Genomic DNA, 22,758 nt, shown 5'->3' on the forward strand with positions numbered 1-22,758 from the left:
GAGTGAAAAGAGCGAGAAAAAAGAGGGAGAGACTGTCAGGGGCATACTTAACAAGAGAGAGGAAAAGTGTGTGTATGTGCTCGCGAGCCAGCTGCAAATCTCTGTGGTTGTGGGACACTTCCAAGATGAGACCCATCTGCCAGGGTGATTTCATTAATAATACAAGCTCTTTGTACAGGGCACTCAATCTCACTCTCTCTTTCTTTCTCTGGCTTTCGTACACACACACTCTGTCCAGGGAGGAGACAAGAGCCTCGGCCATCTCCGTGCTTCCAGTAGTAGCATGGAGTCGAGCCCATTAGAGCTGAGTTGTTGGTTCATCCATATGTAGGAAAGCTCTCAAGGGGTCACCTCTCAACATGTTAGCTGACAGAAGGAGGGAGAAGGTGGGGGAGGAATGGACTAGCCCACCTCTTCAAAGCCCCTACTGTGGTGAGAGCTCTGAGTGCCCAGCGAGGTGTTCCACTCCCATGATTCCACTCAGGGCAGCAAAGCAACATCCAGGCACGCACACACACACACCATAAAACAGTCTGCCGACCACCCCACCCCTCAAGCATTCTATTTATTTACAGAATAAATGTCATTATCGTTCAGATCTGCTGCTGCTGACAGTTTCTCCCTCCCTCATTTCATTTCTTTCTCTAACCCATCACATCAAGCACAACAAAGTTAACACCTGTGGCAAAACAAGCGCACACTGCTCATAGGTGTGTTTCAATTACTCGCAGTGCAGAAAGCTCAGACTTATTGAGAGCTTATTGGCGGGCAATGCTGTGCTGATAAATTTGTCTGACTTACAGAGAATTCCAGAAAGGTGTAGTTTACTGCAGACTAAACCTGTGGGGTTAAAGCCCATGCAGTAGCTGCAGAAGCAGCAACACCAACACTGATATTAGTTCAAGGATGGAAAGGGTTTGTATCGTTGTGATTAAAAGCAGGAAGAGATGATGATCTCTGCTGCAGAGTCATCCAGGTTTATGTGTGTGTAGTTGTCTCCTGACTGTGAAATTGGGCCCAGTGTCACCAGTCTGATTGACTTTTTGCTATTCTTAGACATGACAATTTGTAAAATTGACAAGGGTTGTTACAACACAAGTTGCTGGAGGGCAGAGACACAGAGTTGGCTCAACTGCTCTGGAGGGAGGTGGACTTAACCTTCAACATACAAACACACACAGATGAGCCACACACCCAAAAAATATTAATCTAAAAGTGCATACTAAAATAACCACACACACTTGTACACACACCCACCTCTGCCTCATCTGTGTGTCCTTGAGACTGTACGTCATTTATTTGATACCCCCTCCCCTCTTTTACTCACTCTCTTTTTTGCCACATATCCTTTTTCTCTCACTGACACACCTCTGGATGCTCCTGAATGCCACGCTGGGCACATTGATTGATTACACGTGCCAAGGTGTGTTGCGTGCCTGAGAGATGTTGTGATTATAGTTTATGTTACATGTCCTGCTGTGGCACCACACTTCCTCACTCCCTCCCTCCCACGCTTTTTTTCTCCTTTCCTCTCTGTCAATGCATCTCTGTCATGGCAGCCGTGGCACATTGAGGGCACAGCGTTCCAGCTGCTCAACCTGATGGAGCCGCTGACTTGTGGTGTGGCGTGGATTAACATGGCAGGGAGGCATTCAGGCCAGAGGAGGTCAGCCATAACCACAGCAGAGCAGAGAGGGAAGCTACCGTTGTGTTTCAGTGTCCAATTTAAATGCATTTAGACTAAATAAAACAAGAGCAATCCTATGATATAATTGTTAACACTGTCCAGTGGTTCTTACTATAGCATATCATCCCATAACCTACTGTTCAAACTCAATCCCAGTTACTAAAAGTACTAAAAGTTTGAATTCTATAGTTTTAAGTATTAGGAATTATAAACAACTATCAACTCCTTAGAAGCTGTAAAATGAGGAAAAACTTGTCTGGAAAGGTTTTAAGGTTACTCCAAATAAATATAAAGTCCATCATTCCAAGTGCAAAGCATTCGAGACAGTTGCAGATCTTCCCAGGAGTGGACAAACTGACAAACGCTCAAGTAACACAGCAAATTTACAACAAGATGGCTAAAAAAGAAATGCAGTGTCCCAAAGAGCAAACCTTAGCCCAACTGAAACGTAGAAGATGGATGTTTGTGCACTGTCTAAGGCCAGCTGAACAAAATCAAGTGCAACCATTGTTAAATGCAGTACAAACAAGAACAATTTAACCAATGTTAACTGAAGAACAAAAATAAGATCTTCAGCCTTATCAGTGAACTGTTTGAATCTGAGTAACTCAAACTAAATACATCAAAAACCATATTCTAGTGCCCATGATCAGCCACGCAAACAAAACAACTATTCCCAGTGTGCCGCCTGTACAAATAACCACACCATCAATCCCTAATCGCTTTCTGGTTTCCTGTCTAGCATGACGCACATGACATGGCACAAGGCCTCTCACGCACTCTCTGTGTGTCACACACTGACTTAAGTGAATTAAACATCAGCCTCTAAAATAAACATAACAACGTGACAAGCAAGGATCAGTCTGGGGTTCCACAGTACTGGTGAAAGTCAATAGATGTGACATGGAAAATGTCCTTTGCAGCAAAATGTGCTGCACCTCTGTTGCAACTGTTTGTGGAAGACTTTTTGTGTAAGAAAGTCATCATTAAATTGTATGGCAACATTCAGTACAGCCAGAGCTCTGTCCTTACCAAAATTCTTCTTTGGGATGAACTGAAAGTCTTGAAGGGAGCCTTCCAGGAGGAACATAAACAGCACATTAATGCTTGTGGTTTGGAATAAATACCTGGCATCCACATGCACAATATTGCCATAACTGAATATGTTAAGGTGTGAGACTGTGAAATGGGAACATCTTTAAATGACATGAATATTTTTGACTGTAAATATGAAACAAAAAAAATCTTAATAATGTGAAATTATCCTCGTGTTCATATCTCCCTTGTCCACTTGGGATGGAATCACCAAAACCACCAGGCATGAACAATGTGACACATTGTCTACACAAGAAATAAGCCAAACAAGCACAGATCGACACATCCTTCTCCTTGCTAATGAAAACAACTGTTGATTTCACATCCTTTAGCTTATTTTAAGCAAATAATGACTTATTACAGCTAACAAGAGTCATCCTTAAACAGAAGCTCTTTTGTTGTTGCCATGCATGCTGAGAATTTCTCTTCATAGGGTGACACCGAGCCCCGACATGTTGTGTTGAAGAGATATTTTTAGTTTCTAGTTACACTCTCAAAGAAAAAGGCTTATACACAGAGACATGCAGCGAGTCTGTGCATCTTTTTTATGTGTGGCAGATTTAAAAGAACCTTGATCTGGATGGTGTGCATGAATGTTTTTTTTTATCATTCCTGTTGGTTGAATACTCAAGAAAAGGCCGATACTCACAGGGAGGGATCATGGACGAGATCTTTGAGATTGATGCCACTGCGGTCCTCTGCAAGGTTCCGAAAACAGCTGTCACTCACTGGACGAACAGAGACAAGAAAACATTTAGTTAGAACACATGACAAACTTCAATATATGTTTTATAGTGTTACATCATAGTCCAAAAGGTAAATGACTCACTCACTCACTCACTCACTCACTCACTCACTCACTCACTCACTCACTCACTCACTCACTCACTCACTCACTCACTCACTCACTCACTCACTCACTCACTGGGCTTGTTCAGTGCACCTAAATCAATCAGGAACCTAAACACTATAGCCTGTGTTGCAGCCACACTTGTCAGTTGTGACTGTCATAATGTCACTGATGTCACTGCTACATTGTCCTCTGCATCATGTTTTCATCTGCAGTATATGGAAAATTAAATCAGGTTACTATGTGACACACACACATAGCACACGCTTCAGTGCAGCCACATCTTCATTGTCTCACTTCTTACAAAAACCATGGCGGCCCCCTGACTGCAGAGCAGGTGTGAGCCACATGAGTCACCGTGGTGATCACAGACAGAGTGACAGATAGAGTAAGACAGCCAAGAAGACATGTGGAAAGAAAAATGGAAGAAAAAAATAATAATAACAAAGCAGGAGAGAGAGAGTGAGGAAGACGAGGAGAGGGACAAGGTGTTTTGTGATCTGACAGGGCTAAACGTGAATGGACGTGCTCGCCTCTTAAAATATAAAATATAAAATGAGACTTCGGAGGGGGATGATGGTGGTGTGATGGACGTGAGCCAAAAAACGTGATGTGCCAGTTGTAGTCAAGACTGGAAATGTCATGATGCTACTTCAATGAAGTGCCATGATCCATGAACAAGAGGAGGAGCAGAGAGGATGGGCTGAAGCAAAAATGGTGTAAAAATGGAAGTGGGGTGGCAAAAAAGGGAAATGCAACACAGCAGGAGAGAAAGATGGAAATGATGCCAGGATGAAAGTGAGGAGAATAAGAGATGGAGGTGGAAAGAGAGGAAGGTATCGGATGGAGAGGTGGAGGAGAAAGCAGCGTTGATGGAGCAGGGCTGTGGAGACAGAGGTAAACAGAGGGTGCAGGACGTTGCTCTGGGCTCTGGTGAGTAAATAAGAAAGTGCTGACATTTGCACACTGAGCCAAGGCAGAAAGAGAGAAAGAGGGAGAAACAAGACAGATGGAAAGATTGTTGAAGAAAGAGTGGGGAGGAGCAAGAAAAAAGAGGAGCAAGCACAAGGAATGCACTGGCTTCAGAGGGGCACTGCTGCATAAGTGCATGTGTGTGTGTGTGTGTGTAAGGAGGAAACTTCCTTCAAGACTGCAGTATTCCTTACAAACACACACACACAGAGCCCTCCTCAGTCTTTCTCTCCCAGCTACCCCTTGATCTAAAAATAGCCATTCCACTCTCCTACAAGAGGCAGCAACCATTCTGAACCAATCAACACGGTCTGTCAAATGCATCGGTATCCACCAGCCCTCAATGTGTGTGTGTGTGCAACAAGGGGAACTCCTGACTAAAGGTAATCAAACTGTCCTTCCCTGCACTGCACTGTTAGAGACGATGGGACCTGGTCCTAGAAAACAATGACATAAAAAGAAAAAGAAAGCGGGAGAGAAAAAAAGGGGGGAACAGAACGATGGAGAGAGAGAGAGAGAGAGAGAGAGAGAGAGCGCGAGAGAGAGAGAGGGACAGGGAGATCTGGCTGCAGTTGAAACAGGCTTCAAAAGAATATTAATGTGATCCTGTGCAAGAGCTGGAGACGAGGAGAGGGGGGATGGAGAGGAGTGAGAGGTGCACAAGAATTTTTGACACTGCTCCCTCCCTCCCTCCCTCCCCCCTTCCTCTCCACTGTAGCTCCGCCCATGCACCTTCCTCCAGGTAAATCTGCAGCTTCAACACCTGCCCTCAAACACATCGGTGGACTGTGTCATCTCTGGTGTTTGTCATAAAGCAGCTGCGGTTAAATCGTCAAGAGTACATGGCTACTTATGCTGCACAAACACATCAAGTTCAGCCTCATTTCCAGTCAGGTCACGAAGAAAGTAAAGACGCAATGCAGTGACCCCTGTCCCACCCCAGAGGGTGCTATTCCCCGTGCTGTATACTGTAAACAGGAAGCTAAAGGTCAAAGCTTCCTCATGGCTCGACAACCACAAGAAGACACCGCGATAAGGCCAGACAGGCTGCTGTTTGAGCTCGGACCAGTTACCATTATACAATGCTGCTGTTTAGCAGTCAAACTCTCGCCAATGCAATTTCAGTTTCAAGCTGCCAGGGATTGGCTGCTAAACTTTCCCTTTTGTTTTTGTTTTAATGGAAGGACTTGCTGCTTTTGTCTGTTTTTGTGTGTCAGTTTGTATTTGTCAAGACGAGAAGATAATAATAAGATCTGAGGGATAAAATAATTAAAATACGATGTCCAAGGTCACAAATAATATTAGTGCTTCATTAAACAATTCTAAAAAGAAAACAGACATCTCTATTCACAAATGTTAGCGTACATTACTGATATAGATGTCTTCTCTCTGCACACTTTTTTAAATGTGATACTTCTAGAGTGTAATATCTATTTTCTGGGGCCTATGTCTGTATTGACTCCACCTGTGTGTGTGTATATGTAAGAGTGTGTGTGTGAGTGCAGAAGCCAAGACGTCCCCGGGCTAAAGCAGTGGGAGGAGAGCAGGAGGCCGGTGCTTCAGAAGCATTACACAGGGCAGCACCACTCACACATGGGATTTAGATGTGAACACAGTAACACAAACACTGGCTCATGCACACTCTTAAAGGGTTAATGGCTAAGACACTGATGAGAGCAGGGGAGATCAGGACAATGGGGAACACATCAAGGGACCAGCAAGAGGAGAACTGATCAGAGAGGAAAAAATATCAATATAGAAAAAAAAAAAAGGAAATATTTTATAAAAGAAATGGAGGGAAACAGAAGTAGTGAGGCTGGTATGATCAATACACACCTGTGACCCCGGGATTTTATCATTTAAAAACAATATTCCTAGTAAAGTTTATACACAGAGAGCTGATATTTTACTGATATTTTTACTATAAAGAAAAGAGTTCTACTTTTAGTCAGTACTATCCAATGAAAGCACAATATTATTGTCATAAAATGAACATATATCTGCAGTGTGGAGGCTTTTGTCACAAAATTGCCCTCTGTATTTCTTCAACACAGTGTAATTTAATAAATTCATTTCAAGATAAGAAAGGATAGATGTTCTCTGCAATTAGGTGAATAAATGTGAATATATTGACATCTGCAATCAGTAAAAAGGAGTTAAACAATACTGGCATAATGGATATCAGCAAAATCAAATCATATTATACATCCCTATAACAAATGAGATGTATGTTATAGCAATAGTCAGCATATTAGCCTGATACGTGTAGCAAAGTTTGCTAGTTCTCTGATAAACAGCTAACTTGTCAGTTGATATTTTTGATACATTTCCCCCTCTCAGTCAAAAGATTAAGAAACTACACAGACACTGTGAACCAATTCCAAACCACAAATGGCACTATGTACAAACGCAGAGGCATCTAAAAAGTCATCCAAAAAGTCATCAGTCTTCTTTACAACATTGCTTAATTTCATTGAGGATTTGAAGTGTTGAGGTCTGGCCATTCAAAAAACTTCATTCATTCATCTTTTAGCCATTCCGATGTACATTTGCTGCTGTACCGTGCCTGACAGTAGGTATTCTGCCAAAATACTGTTCATGTGGTCTTTACAGACATGGTGGTTATCATTAAGACCAGACAGCTCCACTTTGGTCTCATCTGTCCATAGGACATTGTTCCACAAGTGTTGCAGTTTAGTGAACCTCAGTCCTGCTTCCATGTGTTTTTTAGACAGAAGAGTCTTTCTCCTGGTAACCCTTCAAACAAACTGTACTTGTTCAGTCTTCTTCTAATTGTGCTGTCAGGGACATTAACATTGAGCATGATCAGTGAGGTCTGTAGGCTCTGACATGTAGTTCTCAAGGTTTGTTTTGTATTTCGCAGGGCATTGATCTTAGGCTGAATTTGCTGGGACGTCCACTCCTGTTGAAGATTGACAGCTCACAGCGTGTATGTTTTCCACTTGTGAATAATCTTTCTCACTGTAGAACACTGAAGTCTAAATAGATTAAAAATGGTTTTATAAGTCTTTCCAGCTCTCAGATGCTTATGTCTTTCCCTCTTGGCATTGTTATTTACTAACATTGCACTAACTTTTAAACATGGCTGTACAGTGCTCACTAAGAGGATCTGTAAAACAGGCATGAAGCTGTGCAACAGTCAGAAGTGGAGATCAGTCAGCAATGTCAGGAGGCAGACAGGTCCTTTGTATAAAGGTTACGTTAGCATGCAGGCTAGGAGTATTTTTCTGACAGCATCTGTAATAGGGTGGCTTGGCTAGCTAGCAGTCTCTGTGCTGTCAGTCTGTCAGCCACAAGCAGAGAGGATTCATAAACTGCTACTATGTTCCACTCAATCATTTCCAGGACATAAAGCAGTCAGCGCTCATTATCTCCCCGGGATCCCACACTAATGGGGTTTTCCCTTATAGCAGGTCCTCTTACACACTCACTCACGCACACACCAAGCTCACATGCACGGTTCGCCTGTGCATAGACAACATTTTACAATAAACAGAGACTGTCATAGACTCTTTGCAGATGCAGAAACTCAAACACACAAGATACTTTTACATGGCTCCACATTCGTTGTGAAGTTCTATTTAAAGGTAGGGTAGATTTTGAAAACTCAGTGAGAGTCAGACAGATTTCAAAAGAAAACGCACGCCTACCAATCACATGGAGGCGCATTACCTGAAGACAAGCTGCGGTCTGTGACTTCGGCCATCATGCATGTACCTCTCTGGTGCGCGCAGAGCAGGAAGAGAGTGACAACCAGCCAATACTCCGCGCAGGGTCCACCCAAAGGATTGGCTGATGTTTTTAGCATTTTATAGCTTCCACAGATATTCTTCGTTTTAATGCAAAACTGCCTAACTAATTGGTTGCTATCGGATTGTAAAGAGAGGTTACACTAATTTAACAAAAAGTGCATCAGAATGAAATCTCCTACCCTACTTTTAGGAAATCAATCTCTACATCACCAATATTTCTATCATATTAGTTAATAGTTAATATTAGACGTGTAAAAATAGTCAATACATCTGTACAATTTGCAGGAAATCGGCTAATGGATGGGTATCAGGGCATCTCCTGTCTGAGCAGCCCACTTGACATCTCTATTGTTTCTAGTTCTTTATCTGCTAACAGCAGTGCCAATGGCCCTCCAGCCAGAGAAGAGCAGCAATATGGAGGTCAAACTCTGGATTGGACTGACATCTACCGGTGGGAGGGACAACACCTCTGAACACCAATAAGCCTCAACCAAAGTGATATCACTACCTCCTGTCATCTATTTTACTAGCTTGTTCTGTGTCAAATGGAAACACTGGGCCCCAGGCCTCGGATTAAATGGGCTTAATGATGAATAGAGGGTTGGATCCGCCTCCAGATTGTAATGGGGTGGGGTAGACATCTGACTAGGGGGCTTTTAGTTCTACAGCCCTCCTCCAGGAGCCAGGAGAAGAGAGGAGAGAAGGACAGGAAAGAGGAGATAGGAAAGAAAAGGAGGGAAGAGGAGAGGAGAGGAAAGAAGAAGAGAGGAGAGGAGCAGTGGTGCACAAACACCGGCATCTTCATTCCATGGCAGGGTAAATTTCCAAATTAATAAAGGCTTCACGGTGCTGAGTAAAATATAGTAACAGCAATAACAGCAGATAACCTAATCTAATATAAGCCCACTGTATCTTAGCAACCTTGTTAATTCTGAGAGGAGCAGTGGGGTAAGCAGCAGAAGCACAGCATCCATCATCAAAGACACACCCAGCAGCAACACACACACACACACACAAACCAATTACTCACAGAGTCTCAAATCCACAACACCACGCACATGCTATCTTACCATTAGCCACTATCTCAATCACACTATGGTGCAAAAGAATGCACACACATGTGCAGGACTACATGCTCAGGCGCATACACGCAGATCCTCGGGCTTACTGTAAGCAGCCGGGAGAATGGAGGGGGTGTGGAGCGGAACAATAGGATCCTAATCGTCAGGCTGCATTTCAAAGCCTCTCCCCTCTACAACACTGTTTCTAGATAAGATTTGAAAATGCTATTTATATCCGCGGGGAAAGGAGCCAACCAGCTTGATTTTCATTTATTTGAAGTCAGATCTAAATTGGGGTGGAGTTACATAATGCAAGGAGTGCGACACTCCACCTGCTACTGCCGAGCCAGCCACTGAAGAGCACTACAGAGGGGAACAGACCAAAAAAAATGCACTAGGCCCACGCTAATAATTAATCTATCAGCTTAATAACCATCGCTGACTATACCAAACAAGTCCGGCTCATCCGTGTGGGTACAGCAATGGGCTGATCCGCATCTCAAATCCAAACCTACTCCAATGTAGCCAGGCCAAAAATCCGGCGACCATGCTGCGCCAAGGACAAAACAACACAGCACAGCATGGCCCAGTCCCCCCACGCACCAGATGTGCAGAGAGAGAGAGAGAGAGAGAGAGAGACAGACAGAGGGACAATTCTGTTCTTCACAGCTGTGTCCCGGGCAGGCAGGCAGGGCCCATACCCGGACTCGGCCCCTGCAACTCCCCTCTTCCCTGGAGATGAGAGGCAGCTCCATCCCTGCCCAAGTAATGCAGGATAAGAGGAGGAGGAGGAGGAGGAGGAAGAGGAGGAGGAGGAGGTGGTAGGATGGACATGTGGAGTTGAGGGAGGGTGAGCTGGAGCCTAACCCTGACAGGATTAAGAGAGCAATTCACACTGGATGAAAGGGAGGGGGAACACAGAGAAAAAAGAGAGAGTGGAGCAGCAGTGGGAATACTCTGCAAGCAGAGAGGGAGGGCAGAGAAGGAGAGCAGGAAAGGAGTGGGAGTAGTAAGGTAAAATGGGTAGATGGGGAAATGACTGCTGGAGAACATTAGAATACACACCAATGGAGACAGGGACAGCAAGAGAGAAGGAAGGCAAGTTTCAGCATCACAGTACCCACATGAGCAGAGGAACAGTAATGGTCAGAAACATAAACCTGCAACATAAAGTGACATTTGCATTCAATAACTTTGACAAGCGGGAAAGCATTGAAAACTTTTACAAGCAAAATTATGCTTTTTGGGGGAATACACTGATCATATTAAATTATTTGACACAACTGACTACTCAATTACAGAAAGAGGAGAAAGAGCATTGACCCTAATACCAAAGCAGTTAGCATCCTGACACCGGACCTGATAACTGCAATTACAACAACCGGCTGTAGAACTTCTCTGCAGTGATGTCCAAAAACACTCCACCCTCTGCTTTTAGTGATGCCCAGTCTGCCTACTACACCCATCCCTCTACAGCACCCACCTGAACCTTTCTTTATCACCTACATATCAGTAAAAAGACTGCAGCAACCTACAGCCCTTCACACAGGCCTCACGTACTGATGTTTTATTAACACGGCAATAAATATTGAAGAGACACTTACTAATGAAGCCACGCAGAAAAAAGTTCCAGAGACAGGGACCTTGATTATGTCACCCTTCTTTCAACTTTCTTTGTCCTTCATCTTAGTTCCCACGCCATGACTGGAGGGCCCCTGCAGTTTCTACCCCCCCCCCCCCCCCCACCCCCCACCCCCCAAACAGCTTCCATCTTCCTCTATGTTTTTTTGTTCAATGAAATTAACGGATTTGTGGGGCTTGACGATCTGCCACACCTCTTGCGAATATTAATCATAAATCACACACTTGGAGTATAATGAGGCTTGTTTCTAATGACAACAGGGGTGATGAATGTTTCTGTGGCTTGGCTCGGCATTATCATACAGCCAGGCAGGAATGCACGTGTGCATATGAAGGTTAGGAGGACGGGTGTTTGTGTGTCTGGTGATTGGGGGGGATGAGCTATTGCAGCTTTTTCCCCCCGTGCAGCATGACATTTCGATTGCAGAGGCCCTACGGCAAGCCAGCTTTCAGTGGCATTTCCAACAGCTGTTTATACACACAAACTAAATATGCACTGTATATTTTGAGTATGAGTAATATATAAACAATACCTGACATGCAATAACCCATGGTTGGTGTCATTTAGATAACAAAATGGATAAAAAACAAAGATAGAATTTGAATAATAGCACTTTAAATAAGAAGGAAATTTTAAAAAGTTTGTGGCCTGTAAACACACCTACTCTTTCATTATGTAGTCTACATTATTATTATCTACAGTACATGCCTACATGACACACAGTGAGGGTGAGTGTGATTTTGTCTGTCAATCTCCCAGTAGGGTTGAGGTTCAATACCCTTTTGTCAAATCAAAATGTGGATCCTTTCAAAACTTCCCTCTGAAATCTGATTAGATTTAGCTTTCAACATTTATGAGTAACTGAAGTTATAAATAAACGGTGTCAGCCTAAAACAACTCAAAGAGCTGTATCATCTTTTGTCTGTAGTCTTTTTGGTTGTCACAACTTGTAGCTACCACCTAAAAAAGACAGGAGCAGCATGAACTGTTGGAGCCTGTCTCATTGGAGAAAAGTATAATAACCGTCCAAAGTTGATGTCAATGTCACTTTATGTTGTCTAAAAATGGACAGTTTAACAATAAAGACCCAGATGTTGCATGAATGTAATGAACCTAACAAATTTCTCAAATCTCTATTTGATAGTATGAGATGGTAATACTATGGATGCAGAGAAGTTGACCTTTGACTCTTTGAATGGAAAAATGTCCTATTACACATTTGTATGAAAGTTTAATGATGATAAATTGTTTTGTGAGGTCACAGTCACTCCTTGCTGTAGATCACCAAAATAATTTAATCCATCTAAATGAACACATGTGTAAAGAAATCCTCTCACAAGATATCACAATCTGAGAACCAGCACAGAGCACTGTAGCTTGAGCAGAGCTATAAAAATGGGAACCGGGCCCAACATGCAACCAGCTATCAGCACAAATGTCTGTAAGCAGAAAACCAGAGATTTCACAAACTGAGCAAAAAACAAACAAAAATAAAACAAAAACTGACCCTTTAATTTTTCAATTGCTTGCAGAAAGCTAAGGCTAAAATCATTTCAGGCTAACTGAAATACAAATGTCTTCCTACCTACAGTAAGTAAGTGAGTGTGCTCCTGTGTATGTTATCTATGACTGCTCGATTAATATCCAGGTTCCACTCTCTTGTTAGAAGCCAAAATGAGTTTGAGAGCAGCTCTATTGATTTCAATAGAAATGCTTACACTGGCATCAATATAGCTGCACATTTTTGATACCTCTCATTAGAAGCTCCCCTCATCCCCCGTCTGCCTCCATATCCCTTCGTCTGTCCCCCTCCTCCTCTTTCTGCTCCTCCTTCAAGCTGCTGATGCAGGGAAACCCAGAGCAGCATGAGTCCAACCAAAGCTCTCCTACTGATTCCAGTTTAGACAAGCTGGGTAAATCTGCATGGAAAATACACACCTCCCTCATTACACTTTGTTCAACATGACTGACGATGGAAGGCTGCAGAGTGGTTTGGCTCTGAAATGGATATTAACATTAGCAATGGGCCTCTTCAGGGTTTGTAGTGAAATTTATATGCTGGGGCCTAATCAGATTAGGTATTGATTGGTCTTCATAAAGGAAGCTTAATGTTCTCCCTGCTTCTCTGTGATGTCTTACTCGAAGGAAGAGAGAGAAGAACAGTGGCAGAGCGAGGGATAATTGGAGGTCAAGGGTTATGGTGTGCCTGCAGTCTGCGTTGCAGGTACACCATAACCCTTGACTGTCAGTGTTGCAGGTCAAGGTTAGGCTGACAGATGGCCATTCACAGAATCAATGCCCGCTCCCGATCAAAGTAAAGGGTCGCTCATGCTGAATAGGGGAAATCTTTTGATACGGACAGAGCAAATGCACATCCACAACCCCAAACCCTGATTAGGACAAACATGTCTCAAGAGGTGCAGCTGTCAGGCTGATTTCTGGAGTCAAAGACACAGCCATATTGTAAGTGGCACATTGTTCACTAAGTAGAAAGTTAATCTAAACCGAATCTCCACAGAGTCCCCATGTGGCGAAGATGGCAGCCTCATCATTGTCTGGTCTACCGGCTGCCCTCCCCATGACCAGCCTTAGCTCTCTACCCACAAATCCCATTTCATGCCAGCCACGCTTCTGAAAAGCCAAAACAAAAGCCTGATCAGCACAGCTGCGGCTTTAGCACATTGTGCCAACAATCATCGTGAAATCAGCGGAACTGAGCAAAGTGGAACTCTTCAGCTCCTAAAAGTGTGCAGCAACACACGCTGCAGCATGAAGCTGAGGGTCCAACTGTTGCTTCTTATAGGAAAAATTTTCTGTCACCACCTCCTGTAAATTAGCACAGGTAGAGACACCGGCATGAATGTGAAGTCAGCTAGTAAACAGCTGATGAAAGAAGAACCACCTCCAATTATTCCAACAAATTTCCACATCCATGTAGCCCACAGGAAGTGTTTGGCACATCCCACAAGTGCTGCATAAGACTAGTCGAATAAGCAGTTACACAATAGGTCAATTAATGGAACATCACTCTACCTTGCTAAGCATCAGTTGGGCCTTCACCCATCTTTACCAACTCCTTCCATTATTTTCTTAGCTGCCATGGTGACAGGTTGCAGATATACTTACATAACCACAGCTATGTAAACACTGGTAGTGTCATTTACTTGTTCACCACTGCTGCTGTTTTTGGGCCGAAACTTTCGTTCTCTGATTTATATAAGTATGTAAAATGAATAGCTTTGGGCTATGATTGAAATAAACAACCAATTTCCACTATACTGCCTTCAGCTCTGAAAAACTATGATGGGATTTTTGTTATGTGACATTTTAATCAATCAATTAATTTCAGACATGATTCAAATAACCCTCAGTCCATCGCAGCCCACATGACCTCTTCAAAAATGCAGTGCTGCTATCACAACACAAAGGATGTAACATCAAATCAAATCATGTGGTCAGAAAAAATGACACATTGAAAGCAACAAAATCACAGTGGAAATGAACTCCTGTGGATTAAAGTTACAATAAAAACATTTTTCACATGCTGCCAGTGTTTGTTGACGTGTTCCTTAATGTGTGTGTGAGTGGTATGTGTGTGCATATGAATGTGTGCAAAACCATTCGACTCCTCTTATTTCCCAAGATGCAGAGTTTTACATGCCCACACACACACACACACACACACACACACACATACAAGGAGTGCCCCAGGCCCAGCTGCACTAATGAAGAAGCCTGTAAGCAGCTACCTTCATTACATTCAATCCTCTGGACAGTGCCAGCAATTACATTGCAGCTTCCTACTGTCAGAGCTCACACATGTACACACAGACACACACAGTCGGTTTGATATTTGTTCTTCTTCTCCAGGCTAATGCTAGCTGCAGTTGGGAGTAGAAGGAGCAGAAGGAGTTCCTTTTCCCTTCTCTTCCCCTCTCATTGGTGGGTGTTTGGCTCGGGCTCGGCTGTTTAAAACTAAACAACCCCTCAATACATCAAACTAAGATCCACCAGCACATCAGCACGCCCTCTGTGACGTCTCTGTCTTTCTCTTCCACCTCTCTGTATGGTGGAGCAGAAGGGAAGCCTGGAGGCAAGAGGGGGGCGCTGCCTAATAGAGTGCTCCACTTGCCTTATTTCACACATCTCATCACTTATCCCACTGAGACACACATACATCTACATGTCAGTGCGGGGGTAACCGCAAGGGAAGCTCCTGGAGGATCAGAGCGTTCAGGGAGTTTTTCAGAGACTGGTTTGACTGGATTCTGTGTGTGAATCTTTAGGCAAATTTGCTTGAAGAGGAGTCCCACAACTACTAAAAAAGATGTACAAATACAGATGTAGGTAAATGATGGTAATCACAAATGCATTTTTTGCCCTCTTGGTCTGCATAAAAATTTTCAATATTGCTTCTTGTGCTGATTTTCTCCTTGTTTGATCCTTGGTTTTGTTGAACCCTAACAGGGATGCAAAGACCTGCCACTTCACACTCTACAGCAAGCAGACCAACCTCCAGGGCAGACAGATGAAGTGCCAAATCAACATGTTCACTATGATAAGGCTGCTACTTCAAGATTGTTTCATTGATTTGATTTGTCTAATTGAGCTGTGTGATGTGCTGTATGACTGAGAACAGCAGCAAGTCTTTGCATTAGGAGAAAGCGTTGATTATAGCTCTGTCATTGACTTTATCATTTCAACTCTACTATTCATAAACATCTAACTTGAAAAAATACACCGTTGTAAATTTGCTTTTGCTCACAATGATACAGTGTGCTCACAAGAACCAGAGATAATCAGCAGTCTCTCACTAATCATCTACCTATTTATCACTGCAGAAATAAATAGCCTGTGTATAACCAGAACAGCACTTCCTCTGACACCGAACACCAAACTAACAACTGTGTTGAATAATGTGGCTTTAGAATCAAATATAACATCCTAACACTTTTTGGGCTAATCTTCTCTGAGAGTCCTCTCATCAACAAGTGCACGTTTTGCTTCAGTAGCAATGGGCAAACTTAGACGTCTGGGTTTTCTGTGCATTCATGCTGAAATTCCAAGTGGGTCACTAGTATTGAGACTTATTTCTCTCCATAAATCTGCTGCCGCAATAAGGGAAAGCCAAAAAAAAAAAAAAAAAAAAAAAAGAACAGGAGGGGCAATGAAGCAGAACTGAGAGAAACTCCCTGACTCACCCTTTCAACTGTACACAGTCATGTGCAGAGATTGAAAAACCACCAGTCACGCCTGTTGAAAGACCATTAATGATGCAAAAGGGCAACAAAAGCTGTCATGTCATGTCAATCATACGGGCTCCAGTGTGTGTATGTGTCAAGCATTTATGGCTGTGATGTGATGTGTGTGTCTGGGTGTGAGAGTGGGAGGGTGGATATTAACATTTGATTCCCAGGTGCTATGATCTAAAAGGGTTTTGTGGTAGGGACGGAAAAAAAGGCATGACACTGAATAATTGAGGACGGGAGAACACCTTGACCACACAAACACAGGCACACACTGGGCCTGGGTCAGGCATCAAACACACCTTGTTAGGGAGAAGCTGGCCTCCTCCATTATTCACTCACATGCTCGCCTCATACTGCTCGCTCTTTCTCTTTGCTGGAGAAATGGTGTGAGCGGAACAAGACAGACAGCAGAAAAACTGACCAAAAAGAGAAGCGAGGAGATGGGGATGAAAATAGAGAGTGAGAAAAGGGGAGATAAAATGTGGGATGTGGGCAGGAAGGGGAGAGTAAATGTGTTATATTTATCTGTGAAGTCTTACAACACTTAACTCAATTTCAATTATCATTGATATGGAATTGATTAGAGAAATTAAATATAAATATGTGAGCAAGCCAATGACTGATATAATTACTGTCAATTATGAATGCATCGCAGTGCTCACTCCATAGCAACTGTAAACACTGCAGCGAAAAGCCTTTTTAATTGATAGCCACCAAACATCATGTGAATTCTAGACATCTCCTCACTATGTCACCTGTGCATTTGTTGTGTCAAAAATAGAAGTAATTCAGATGATGGAGGCTCCTGGAAGCATGTGTCACACACATCAATCAGTGCATCGCACCTCGACATGGCTGGTCTTGTGGCCTAGGGAAGGACGGAGTAATGGAGGGAGGGACGAGGTCTGAACAAGTGACAAGCCAATGGACACCCTGGCAGTGTGTCAAGAAGGAGCGGAAAGGGCCGTTGCCAAGGGTGACAGCCAGAAGTCACACAGTGCTACGGCGGTTCCCAGCAGTGCTTTTCCACCTTCTTGGTTTAGACCTCTAGTCTTTGTTCTTATGAATGGCTGTAACTGTGAAGGTGCTGAATGATGCTACACTGTCTTCTACTGGGAGGTATTTGCATGTATAAATGAACATTAAAAGGGCCCCCAGTTTTCAATCAAGTACACTTGTGGAAGGAAAAATATTATTGAACTATTTATTTACTTGTCATAACTTCACTTTGACTTGCCTCTTTTCTTCTGTCTCCTGTGTTTCACACACCTCAACCTTCATTAAACTACACATCTCTCTCTTCGTTCTCTGTTTGGCAAACAACAAAATGTCAAAATACTGAAAACCTGAGGGATGTTGACGTAAATGAAGTTCACTGTCTCTTCTTGCAGGCAAGCAGATTTAATAGCTTCTGCAATACATGGTGGGATCTGAGAAGCGTCCCACCTCTCAGCTACAGATTCCTGATTGTCATGTGACTTGATAATCACAGAGCATATTCATTATTATTAAAGGTAGCAGATTTGTATACTTGGTATGAAATACATGCCATTTCCATTAATACCACATTACCGTTAACAGTTAATAAACAGCCAAAGCTTCAAGTATTATAGTATAGTGAGTTACTTTCTGAAACTGTGGGCTATTTATTACTTTGGTAATTATTTGTTAAGACAAGCATGGGACTTTCCAGAGCTAGCTTGTTTCTCCTCACCACTGATCGCTTCCATTTTTGATCTTTTGAATGCAGACTTTCTTTTTAATCTAATGAATCAAAAACTTTTCTTGGATGTTTTTATACCGAGGTTCCAACATATAACCAGGTGCTTATGCCTACTCCATTTATGTCACGACAGCTCTGCTGTTAGTGCACCAAAACACAAAGAGGAATACATAAATCTACCTTACACTGATAGACTTAATAAGAATTGAATCTACTATTTAAATTAGTAAATAAGTCTTTTAACAGACATATATTCATGTGTGAATCCAACTAGCATGTGGATGTCAAGCAGGTGGCTGGCAGCTCAGACAGAAACTAGCTATAAGGAAGATGTTAAATGTCAGGATGTCAGTGTAATTGATGTGTCCAGCAGGCTGCATTCTGAGAGACACATCTGATTTCATCATGATTATGTCAAACATATTTCTGTAAATCTGTACCCCATCTAAATTACATCCAGGATGTTTCTACATGAGGCTGAAGTGTCAAGTGGGGAGGAGACCCTTTGGCTAAAGAACAATCAGATCACATTAGGAAGAAGAGTTATTTATATTTTAAGGAAACATACAAACCTCGGGTTCATGACCATTGAAACATTGAAGCATTCCCAGAAAATAGTTTCACATTACAGCAAACTACCAAACAGTGGCTGTATTCACTTGTGGGAAAAGGGGACCACTGTAATACTGAGCCTGATCGTGTAGCCTCTGCTCTCAGTGAGGAGCTCCCGGTGACATCAGCACACAGTCAGCCTGCAATAGATGCTGGATACAGGTGAGCTGACCTCGTTCCCAGAGTGAAACATGAGACAGCTCTACATTTCAGACACCTATTAGATGAGGATTGATGAAGACACGAGGCACACTGAGGAATCTGTGTTTCTTATCTGCTTTTTCCCCTCATTTTTCCATCCTCCTGCACCCTTCACTACCTCAGTTCTTCCAGGCCTAATTAACACCTCAAGCCAGGACACGGGATCCAGCAGCAGGAGTGACTCATCAGTAAAACTGCTGCTGTATCTTTTATCTCGATCTCTATCGCCATCATTCAGCTGCTTCTCTCCTCACACAGGTTATCGCAACGCACCGACCTAAGCAAGGACTGGGGGTACCCAACTGCTGTCTCTAAAGAGGAGAGAAAAAAACACTACAACTAAATAGATGCTGCCAGCCAAGGGCGAATTGCACCTTTTTGTCAAAGTGGAGAAACCTACCAATATTTTATGGATTTAAAACATAATTTTCAAAAGACAGACAAACACAGCACTACAGAAAAATCTTTTTTCTTTTCTTCTGGGAAAACGTCTTATAGGTAGGTGCGGGGAAAGTTCAGGCAATATCTCAAGGACGACTGCAGCAAACAGGATGCTTCTGAACTTTGCAATGCATGACAGGCACCTCGTCAAAAAATACTTGAATAACATGAACACTTAGTAATAATACTTTTTCAATGCACACAAACAGGATATTAGTTATGTCAGCATACATGTCATAATGGCAACCGCTTGCTAAAATTACTGCAAACAGCCAATATTTCATGCTAATCAAGGTTTGTTAGGTTAACTGCATAAGCAGACAAAAGTCCCATATTCTAGTATTCAGAGCAATAAAAGCAATTAAAGACTAAAGAGTAGTTACTTAATAAACTTCTACCATTGGTAATAAACGTCTCCACCATTTTTTAACTACCATGGTGACCCTGACTGGGACTTTAAACGACCAACTGTAGGAGAAGCATAGCTAGGTACACTGGTTGATTCACCGGCCTTAAAGGTTCCTTGTGGAGGATGGCTGATTGTCTTTTCTCTTTAAAAACAGAAACAATAGCTTGAAGCTCTGCATGCCTGAGGACTGCTTTCCTGTTAAAAGAAGTGCTGACAAAAAGTATAATCCTAGTAATATAATGCAACATCATCCTTTCTAGATGATGCTATAGCCTCCTTATCACCTCAAATGACTGACAGACTGCGATGGTGCTTAAGGCCAGGAGGAAGTAGGAACAGAACAACTCTCCTACTCCTACACATCCAGTCTGGGAATGGCTTTCCAGGCAGCCCCATCGGAGCTCTTCTTTGGAGAGTCGACAAGAGCCTATATGAGAGGCGGAGGGGACCCTGCTCCTCGCCCGCCAAACACCGTCTGCCTCTTGATCTAACTCGCAATTCCAACAGAGGACTATTTGGAGTGAGGGAGGATCATTTCCATGAAAGCAGAGACAGAGAAAGAGTGAGGGGTTTGTGTCCGCAAAGGAGAGTCACCTCAACCCGCCCCTACACACACCCTCCTCTCCCCACTACTCGACACTGAAAATAATTCCTTTGCAGTGAAGACTTAATTTTCATTCTGTGTTCGTGTCCCTGATCCCGTATTGTCTATTCTGGTCATGTGGTCTGCCTGCCTTGCTGCTGTCCACTGTGACAGCTGCGTGTGTGTGTGTTTGATGCAGAGAGAGCACAAGCGAGAGAAGGGCCACTGTGTGTTTTAAGTACTGCTACAGTAAGAGCCCCACCCTTACGAAAGATAAATCCTTGTCAAACCACATACAAACAAAGAGCTCAGAATTTAAGTAACAGCATGTGAACCACGCAGGTGCCATTTTGTCTTTATGGCCTGTGGGTTTACAATATTAGCATTTCCAGTTATACAGCCTCAACATCAATGCTGATGCAGGCAACAACCATGAAAGTGAAACACAAGGAAGTCACTCAGATATGGCCGAAAGATGACAAGAATTCAGAAGCAGGGAGTGTTTCCTTGTGTTTTCCCTCCATTTAGTGTGTGTGTTCCAAGTGTATCCTTCCCAAACTAGCATATTGTTGAACAGATGCCTGCATATCGTTGCGAGGGATCACCCCAGTAGCAGCGGCTCAGAGATGATTCAACTACACACAGAGACAGAGAGCTGGGTCAAAGCAGGAAAAAGGAGGAATAAAATATCATGCTAGTGGGTAGACACACGCCTGGGGCTCACTGATTCCCATCCAAGCCACGTATCTTTATATCACCAGTGAACCGAATGTTAACGATTATTTTGTGGGGTTTTTTTTTGTTATCCTGTCGTGATGTCAACACTGGCAGGATATTACGTTTGGCTGTCTCAGCGTCAGCAGAGTGGAAAAATAATGTTGCGATGCTAATGGGAGTATAGACAGACTAGTGATCATGAGGGAGTTAGCAATTACTTCTTGTTTGAGTGTGCTTTGTAGTGTGTTTTTGTCACTCCCTATGGATAAATGTCCAAATGTAGACAATGTGAAATCCTAAACAATACTATTGAATCTGAGAACATTTTCCAGGTTGCTTTGTTTTCTTCTTCATCACATATTTAGAATGACAGATCACCCTACTGTAGTGCTCATTACTGTTAACTCCACAGCTGGCCTCGGAAGAGTGTAGACAGTTATTTTCTTCGTTCAGCGCACATAATGTCTCTATTTCTTATCACAAGACAGAGCAGAGCTTAAATGAAAGGTTTCCAGACTAGAACTGGGAAATATGTCTCTTATTAATATCACAATATTAATGTTTTGTGTTTTCCCGTCAATATTTTGTATATTATATCATATTCTTGTGTGTGTGTGTGTGTGTGTGTGTGTGGGCCATTCAAAGTTGCCATTTAGCCTCGCCCTATGACTCTGGGAGGAAGCATGAGAGCGTGCACATATGAATCAAAAGACCATGCAAATTTAAAGCACACATCCACCAACTGCCTTTTTCCTGCTTGACCCCTGCACCACAACAGTTCTGTGCATTGTGTAAAATGACGAACAATACTGAATACTAAAAGACACAAAACAAACAAATCTGTAAAACAAGGACTTCTGATTAACTGTTCTCAATCCCAAATGACTTTGTTTGGATCATGTATAACATATTTTGCTTTATAAATACCATTTCATTTAACATTGGCAGGCAATAATACTGAGCAACATATATTAATTATATATGAAAATCTAGATGGATTACTCATACACCTGCAACTGCAGGGCATTAACAAATCCGGTTCATCATCACATGTGGATCTTTATTGCATTCTTCGTAGGACGTCATGCAGCAGATAGATGGAAGGCTGAAGCTAAAGAGGACCTGCAGGTTAATTATATGAAGAAAGCCTCACCTAGGGCTCATAGGTCATGAGTGATAATTTAATATATTTGGTGAGTGCGCAGCATGCCGTATTCAATTTGAAATTCACACACCACTCAACTGGTGTACTAACAGAATTGTATAAGAAATAGGACATGTGGCTAGTCTCTTGTAAGACAGGTTTCTACACCAAGAGGCTTAACAGATCAGTGGAACAGGACTTTGCATCTCTCCAGCATGATAACCACCAGGATAACGGCAATCTTATTCCTAACACATGAAACTGAAAGATGAAATTCTCATGCACTAGTAAAGCAAATCTATTCTAAAAATCTAGTATCATAAATTATCAGTGAGAGCGAGATGAACTTGCTCTGTAATCTGGCAGCCGCTCTCACCATTTGGTGACAGGTGATGGCGTTTCTTAGTTTTGGTCAAGGTACACTTGGCATGCTAGTCCACCTCTTGCTGTTTTTCTTGTGAGCCTCTATAGTGCCTGAGCTGTTAAAGTGAGGTTAGGACAAACTCAAACAGAGATTAAATTATGTGGAAAAGCAGATTAAATTATTACTTAAATTAAATTATTCAGTTATTATCCCATCGGTAGCCTGACATGTGGGC

General features: G+C 42.7%; 1 protein-coding gene across 6 annotated transcripts in view; it reads right to left on the reverse strand.

Moving 5' to 3' along the window:
- gphnb (gephyrin b) overlaps positions 1-22,758 on the reverse strand; it is a 67,249-nt gene that overhangs the window by 39,769 nt on the left and 4,722 nt on the right. For 4 of the 6 annotated variants that reach the window (XM_028397531.1, XM_028397529.1, XM_028397526.1 and 1 more), the window contains exons 2-3: positions 3,432-3,510; positions 2,720-2,761 (exon numbers count right to left, since the gene is read on the reverse strand). In XM_028397531.1, coding sequence (XP_028253332.1) covers positions 2,720-2,761; positions 3,432-3,510 — 121 coding nt within the window. The remainder of the gene's footprint in view (positions 1-2,719; positions 2,762-3,431; positions 3,511-22,758) is intronic. The other 2 variants (XM_028397530.1, XM_028397528.1) reach the window with 1 other exon arrangement.

Source organism: Parambassis ranga, chromosome 24 (assembly GCF_900634625.1).
Source record: "Parambassis ranga chromosome 24, fParRan2.1, whole genome shotgun sequence".
In the NCBI taxonomy this organism is placed as follows: Eukaryota; Metazoa; Chordata; class Actinopteri; family Ambassidae; genus Parambassis; species Parambassis ranga.